At 30.3% G+C, this 8,458-nt stretch overlaps 1 protein-coding gene across 1 annotated transcript in view; it reads right to left on the reverse strand.

Annotated features, from left to right (window-relative positions):
* Nucleotides 1-2,644: 2,644 nt before the first annotated feature.
* The window catches only part of LOC122270802 (speckle-type POZ protein-like), a gene marked incomplete at its 5' end in the record, with an annotated part of 9,445 nt that continues 3,631 nt past the window's right edge, over nucleotides 2,645-8,458 (reverse strand). Inside the window, 1 exon segment of the mRNA XM_043049618.2 lies at nucleotides 2,645-2,846. Within this exon segment, the coding sequence (XP_042905552.2) occupies nucleotides 2,806-2,846 (41 nt within the window).

An 8,458-nucleotide genomic window follows, 5' to 3' on the forward strand; every position in this document is an offset into this window, starting at 1 on the left:
TTTAAAATTATTTATCCATCATTAAAAAAAATTTCAAATATTAAAGAACTTTTTTTTATGTTTTTATGAAACAGCTCTATAAAAAAAAATGCCATTTTCATTATAAGTGAAATATAGGATTGTCCAAAAACCGTAACTTATGCAACGCCAACAGTTTTTCCCTTAAATGAATTGCTTAAAAATTAAAATGATGAGGTTGAATTTGCACCACTATGCTATTTCAGATTTTTTTATTGTTCCATTTCAACAATCAGACTGTCCTTTGACCCCCCCCCCTATTATTCTATGCTTTCTAATATGGATTTTAAGTTTCTTGAAGATTATTTTCAGCGGGACTAGCGTTATTTTGCTATCGTAGTGCATTAAATTTCGTGGAGATTTGACGTTCCTTGCAAATTATTTACCTAGGGACTTCAGCTAATTAGTAGGAATCGTAGTACATTATTTCGTCACTTTTTTCTTCTTTTGTCTGTTGGGATTTAACATTCCTTGTCAATTATTTTTACAAGGCTTACTTGGCGATCGCTGTTCTTTTCATTTATTTTTACCTTGAATTTTCGTACTGAACTCAATCGATTAATGAAGAAAAGGAATAATAAAAAAGAAAAAGATTTTTCATTTATTTTAAGCGGTACAATTTAATTGCTGTATTTTGTACACTGCTACCGTGCTGTCCCTACCAAAATTATTAGACGCAATGTAAGATTCCGTCGCACACTGATTAATTTTTTACATATTATTTTTCTTGTAAGTAATCGATGAAAAGTAAATACGCAGAGAAAAAAAGTATGGTAAAAACTACAAAAACATGGTAAAACTTACCGTCTTTCTGACACTCTGAACACCAAAAGGCTCGGTAATTTTTATCGAAACACTGTGGTAATGATTTTGGTGAAATTAGCAATAAAATATGGTTTCATAATATGCAATCAAATTAGGTAAATGAGAAAAGTCGATCATGATACCTGCGAGCATGGCATAAAAACCATTTATTCGGCTAAATTTAAAAAGTTTCGCCTTTTTTACTGAATGTCTGGTAATAACAATCTTAATTTTGAAAACTAGAATTTCCAGTTCTCTGTTACCTTATTAACGGAAAAACTACTATATATATGGTTTAGACACCGTATATTTGAGTTTTATCAACCAGAATTATGCTATTCTTTACCAGAAACGTCATTACATTACCATACAGTTCGGTAATTTTACCAGATTTTTTTTTTCATTTATAATTAATTTACTTTCTACTTAACATAAAATGGTAATTAAATATCTTTATTACAACCTGTAATATCTCTTTATCTATAATATAATAATCTTATCTGTTATCTACATATATTATCTATATATAATAATCTTTTGTGTACTGTGAATTAAAAAACATTATTCTGAAAAAGTCTAATAACATTTCAAATTTTGTATTTTGACTCTTCTGTTTAAGTAGTTTCTATACCTTACAAACAATTTATCTTCGATTTACGTAGTTACGTATGTACCTTACAAAATTCAAATATATCGGACAATTATTACGTATCATATAAAGATAAAAAAAAAAGGTCTTCATTCGCCCATTACTAACGTTTTGACCATAAGTTCTTTGTCATTTAAGTTCTTAAGACCTTAAGCTCCTTTTTTATCATATAAAGATAAAAAAAAAAGGTCTTCATTCGCCCATCACTATGTTAGAAAGCTAACGTTTTGACCTTAAGTTCTTTGTCAGTTAAGTTCTTAAGACCTTAAGTTCTTTTTTTATCATATAAAGATAAAAAAAAAGGTCTTCATTCACCCATCACTATGTTAGAAAGCTAACGTTTTGACCTTAAGTTCTTTTTCAAATAAATAGAAGAACTAAGAAAGTTTCATTACATTTTGTAATTAATGGAGTAACTAGCCAAATTGGCTGTAATGTTATGTAACACATTTTTTTTTACCAAAATGAAAGTCTCAAATTTGAGACGAATAAAAGTCGATTTATCGAATAAAAAAGTTTCATATTCGATATTTTTAATTAGCAGTATATATAGGAGATAATTAACCTAAAACTGACAGTAATGCTAAATAACATGATTTTACCAAGATGGAAGTCTAAAATTTAGACCTCATGTAAATAATAAATTTTTAAGTCAAATTGGGACATTTTCTTAGGAGAATCTAAATCTTTAATGTAAAATGGAGGTTCCTGTTTATGATTTTTTAATAGCTGCCGGTACCACTCCCAATGGAGGAATTGAAGCCATGTTCAAATCATTTTTATTTGTAAAAAAAATTGTCTAAAGATATACATTTTTGGACTTTATGAACTTAAAAGGAAAACCCGACAATAATGCATTAAAAAGGAAATTAAAACATTACAGTGATTACCTACTAATGCCATATCCTTTTCTTTATTTATTTTTTTCGATAGTAATCTCAACACAGTTCGGAAATTTCTATAAATCAATGACTTGAACAAATTTTAATCTAGAAGGGCACGACCTGCAGCAGATTACATTCATAAGATTCCAGATTACAATTATTTGTTCAAGCTCAACTTTTGTAACTTATTTTGAGCTCAACGTTCACTTACTATGTTTTAAATATACCTCCTTTAAAAAGAGAAAAAGAAAAGGTGAATATTAAGAAAATATAAATTTATAAAAATACATTTATATATTATTAAAAAATTTTATTATTTGTAAATAATCAAAAAGTAGTATTTCCATCAAAGAGAGAAGTAAAACATTTATAATGAGTATAATGTTAAATGGTAAAACAATTCAACACAACAAGCATTATTATTTCTGCACGTACAAAAGAGTTTGTTTCCTACAACTCTTCCTTTGCAGCAGGAATTTTTCTTTTTTTGCCTGAAAAAGAAAAAAAAAATTGATTTTATTATCAAATTCTGAGAAAGATCAACCAGTGTGCTAACTTGTTATTTTTTGAAGTGATACTTCTTATGCGACTTCCAACAAGGTTGCGTTAAACGTTTAGCGCTACATTTTTATTGGCCGGGAAATCACGTGGTAGGATCCAGTTTTCCCTCATTCATTTCCATATTGTTTTGGTTCTCACTAGCATAAAAATAATAAAGGTCATAAAAGGATTGTTTTTCTATAAATATTTTAGTTTGATTTGATACACATATAATTTAATAGGGTAGTATTTTTTATTTTCAAACTTAGTGGTTAACAATTGTAAGAAATTAGTGAAAACAATCCCACGGACAATGTGACGGATTTAAGGTTATATGAAGGTATGTCTCTTATGAATATCAATTGATTGTTAGGTTTTCTCTTTTCTAATTGCCATTTATATTTCACCAAATGCAGCCATGAGGGACATTAAATTATTTATTGCTAAATCTTTATTGCCACTATCCACTGCAGGTTCACAAGCTCTGGCAGACGTTACTGGTGAAGAAATTGATTATTGAGAGCGGCCTGTGATCCTTGCAGGAGATTTTAATGTGAATTTCTTGTTACCTGAAGCCGAAACATTATTAACCTTCCTTAAAGACAAATTTGGATTGGAAATGATAAGTGGTAGGAATGATCCAACAACCAAAGGGGTAACTACCATTGATGCAGTTTTTTGCAAGAAATATTGAAAAAATAGAACTCAAACATTTCGTATCTTACTTTAGTTATCATAATCCCATTGTAAATGTTATAGATTTGGATATTTCTCCACTCGAAAATGATAATTAAAAGATGCGATCAATTGTGAATTGTAAGCATTGTTAATAAAGTTTGTCTTAAAGAAACAATATGATTTCACTAAAAATCAATTTCTACCCCTTCCTATTTTCATTTCCACATTATGAAGTATCACTTCTTCCGCGCTGAGGGACTCCACTCCCTATTTTTTTTTTATCTATTTTGGAAAAAAAAAGAAAAGAAAACAAAACGGTAAATTTTCCATTGAAAAATTAGAGAGAGAAGAAAAACAGAAAATAAACCTGAAACCGGATCATGATTTTACGTGTATGTATTTGCTAATTTCTAAAAAGCTGATCAGAAACTAAGGATTTTGATAAATTTCACAGTTTTTGAAACGTTAATCAAAAGAATAAATACAAAAATTTAATATTCAGGAAACATATTTTACTATAACAAGGAAATAAGTATAATATCTATCTAATAGTATAAAATGCTAATGCCTATAGATAAAGATTACTTAAATTGATAAAATTCTGTTGGCAACAGAAAACTGTAACATCAAAAGAGTGAGCAATTAATTATAAGCGAGGAAAACAGAATAGCATCTAAATAAAAAAAAGACATATACTAAAAAAATAACACCAAAAACGTTTTTAAGCTAAATTATTTCCGTTTAGACATGCCATTTAAATTACCGTAAAGGGAGCTTTCAGTCATGACTTTCAATTGTGACATTCCTTTTAATTCCTTTTTTTTTTTATTTAATTTCAACAATTATTCAATTGAAGGCCTTAATTCCTCTTTTTAATTTTTACTCCTATTGTATCTTCAAACTTATTTAAAATTGTATGTGTACGTAACAAACGCTGGCAATATTCCTTTTCGGGCGGATGTAAAAGAAAATCACCCAACTCAGAAAACATAGATGTAAAAATAAAAATCACCAAGCACCAGTGATACTTAGTGAATCACGGTAATAGATGTTGCAGTTATCGAGGTACAGGTATAGGACAAAATAATAGGAACACCTGTGTAAGAATGGAGTCGTCCTTCGACCGTTCAACTAACGGCGGGCACGTGTAGCAAGAGTGTGCCACCTAGTGGTGGATACGGAGTTCTGAAGGTGGGTATTCATCTCGGACGTTATCACCGACAGTGTAGTCTTGCGTTTTTGAGCGAATATCCTCTTCAACACCCGTCTATGACGGTCCGACAACTTTGACTTCCTAGCGCTGTTGTGCTTCGCAGAAAACACCTTAAACAGCTTTGTGTATAGAATTCATTGGAAATCAAAAACGATTTCAAGAATGATATTGCTGCTAATTTATACAAGAAATAAACTAGAATACCAGCGACATCGTAGAGCAGCAAAGACAATTTGGAAAAAAAATGGTTCATCTTACAGGAAAAATTGAAGAACTCAGCAGCAGTTATCATGCAAAGTGACTGATGAATTTGATATAAATGCTGGCGTACAACTGGGTGATGCACTCTCGCCCCCCCCCCGTTATTTATTTTGATTCTGGAGCATGTTGTTCGTCAACTTGACTTAAGAAAAAACATCCGCACAAAACATATTTGCGCTTAAGCCGACGCAAATAAACGAAAATAAGAATTATAAGAAAAAGAAAATCAGCTTTGAGCTCTATCACTAGATGCTTAATTAGAGTAGCAAAGGAGATGGGACTTATAATTAATGATAGAAAAATAAAGTACATGGAAAAAAGTAAAACTGTAAATGATTAGACAATGAAAGTTGCTTCAAATTAATTTGATATTAAAAGAGTGCATGGTTTTACCTACCTTGGATCAATCATCAAAAAAAAAAAAAAATAATCATTATTTTATATAAATAAATAAGTTCAATCATTATTGAAAAAAAAAATCAAAACTTAGCTGCATTATTGGTATGGGGTAAAGGGGGAAAAATTTTATAAAAATTAGGGTAATAAAGATATTAAGATAATTAGAAATATTTAAGATAGATTAAAGAAAACTAACAGCTGTTAAAAAAAAAACTAAACCAAAGTTGAAAGGTGGAAAAAATAGAAATAGAAAAAAATATCTTAACTGATAAAAAAAATTAATGCTAAAAATAATATTTTCTGGAGAAAAAAAATATTGATAAAACGTTGAAAGAGAAATAACGCTATTAGAAAAGCTATTAAAAAAAGCAGAGCTATCATAAAAAAAACCATGAAAAAAAGAAAAATCGGTCTTAATGAAAGATTTAACGCTAAAAATCTCAATTCAGCTTTTCACACAGCCGTATTTTTAGAAAAAAGTAAATAAAAAAGAATAACGTTCATTAGAAATGCTCTTCAAAGAATTCTGTCAAAATAAAAACGATGATAAAAAGAAAAGTTAATAAAAAAAGCAAAAGATAAGAAGAAAAAAAAATTTTTTTATCAGTTTTGAATTATAACTTTAACGTTAAGAATCACAGTTTTCCATGTTACTGGTTACCGTCTTACCGTGCAGGAAAAGGTGACACGAAAAGAATTATGTCTATTACAAACGATTCGTTAAAATGATAGGGATGATTTCCGTATCCAAAATTGTCGCCAAACTTTGGCGAGATTCATACGAGTGCCTGCGGGGAGTATTTTGAGGAGGCGTGGTCAAAAACGTCAAGAAATGACGTTTTCACATATCGTCAGAACTGGTATGGACATCCTTTCCCTCTTTGTTAGAACTGAAAATGGATACTATACGAATATTAAAACAAAGAGACTTCGTTTTAATTCCAATATTTTAAGGTGTTTCAAGTTTTTGAAGAAACCAATAAAAATTGATACTTCAAAATTGAACACTTTTATAGCAAAATTCGGGAAAAGACCAATCTTTTAAATGAATATATTTAAAAAAAAAATTTAATATTTCTTTCGAAGATGCTAATTAGTGAATATGAATTGAATATTGAATGTTAATTAATGAAAACGTAAACTAAGTATTTAACTTAAAATAAAGAAACAGTTTTCAAAAAACAAAAAGCGTGCTCCCCCCCCCTCACGCTACGCCATTGTTTCAAAAAAAGAAGGTACCGTGTGCAAAAAATGCCTCGAAATTGAATTTACACATGACTGACAACTAGTATTTTTTTCGTAACAATTATTTTTTAATTGTTCCAGTGAGATTTTTTTTTCCTTTGAAAACTTACTGGGAAAAACAAGAGATAGCTTTCAAAAGTTAAGAATTCTCAATAACAGTCGGTGGTGTCAATTGAGTTTTGATCTGAATAAAAATACACTTTTAAACAATTTATTAGGTTCTGTTGCGAATTAATAAATGTACTATGATGAATGCATTAATTTTTTTACGCTAAATCCTTTGAATTGATCGGCAAAATAGTTCTGAAGTTATAGGGATTTTATGCACAAAGAGTACTATTTTGCACTTGTACATTAAGCTTCTGACATTGCTATCTGAAAAAATAAGGTATTGTTTCCTATTGCTATCTAAACAAATAAGGTATTGTTTCGTATATTTTTGACGCTTAATAAGTATCAGTTACAATTTTTTTTGGTTTTTTTCAATTAAACAGTATTATAGTTGTATTGTAATTATAAAGAATAAACCTTTAACGTTTAAACTATCATCTTTGTCATATAGACTTAAGTTAATCTCATTTAAATTAGCACGAAAATAAAAAACTTAGAGAAATATGTTTCTTGTTTTTGTTGTTACTTATACTTTACTTGACAATGTCAGGTGCGTTAACTTGTTAAAATTTGTACTCTGTATACATAATCGTGGCGGCTTCTGCGCCATAACTTCCGTAGATTAATATTTTATTTTATATCTGGGGTTTAACGTCTTTACGAATATAAATATTTAATTTGTAACCTCGCAATCTTGAACCCAACACAGAAGACAAGGAAACTCTTGTATTTGCATTGGTCAAAATAGAATGCATGGAGACTTTCTGAAATTCGGAATAGAGACAACCCACATTTGCCTTATATGGAAAAAAAACCTAAAACATCTTACGGGAATCCAGATGGTAATCAAATTCTCAACAATGATTAGTCAATTACTGATGATATTTTAAGTCAGCAATGCAACCAGTGCGAGCCGGGAGCAGAATTCGTAACAACCAATCGTATCGATCTGAGGAATTTAAACCTCGGGTATTTCATCGAGATGTGAACCCTTGAATCACTGAAACTCAGGCCGGGAGCCTGGTCGGTAGGGCGCTGGGCCCAAGTCCAAGAGGTCGTGGGTTCGATCCTCGCCGGCCGAAGACTCCCCGTGTAGTAAATGGTGACTGATGCACGTTAAATCTGTCGAGTCTCAAATGTTCCTCCATGGTCCCATAACAAATCAATACCTCTGGGGGTACTGATCCAGGAGTTTCCTTGTCTTCTGGATTGGTTCAAAATTGCAAGGCTTCGGAGTTGAACATTAGTAGTCGTAAATCTATTAAATTGGGTCGGCTGTTCAACGACGGTTATAAAATAAAAATAAAATCACTGCAACTCACAGACTAGTATGAGAACCACTGGCCAACAGCCTATCGAATTTGATACTATTCGATTTCGTAAAATGTATGTGAATGTATAGAAAGCAATGCTTCTAAAATGTCTAAATAGTCTTTTGTAAGCTAAAACAGGACGCTCGAAGTCAAGCAATTTCTTTTCACTTACAATGAAGAGGATACTTGATAGTATGCTGAAGTTTTGATTATTTTTTGAAGACTTTCATTTAAAATTCTATTTTTACTATACTAGTAACGCTGCTACAGGATTTGATAATTTTTATTCATGCATATTATTCACGTCTAATTTAAATAGTTAAAATAAATTTTGTCTATCTAA

This window comes from Parasteatoda tepidariorum, chromosome 2, assembly GCF_043381705.1.
Source record: "Parasteatoda tepidariorum isolate YZ-2023 chromosome 2, CAS_Ptep_4.0, whole genome shotgun sequence".
NCBI classification, from domain to species: Eukaryota; Metazoa; Arthropoda; class Arachnida; order Araneae; family Theridiidae; genus Parasteatoda; species Parasteatoda tepidariorum.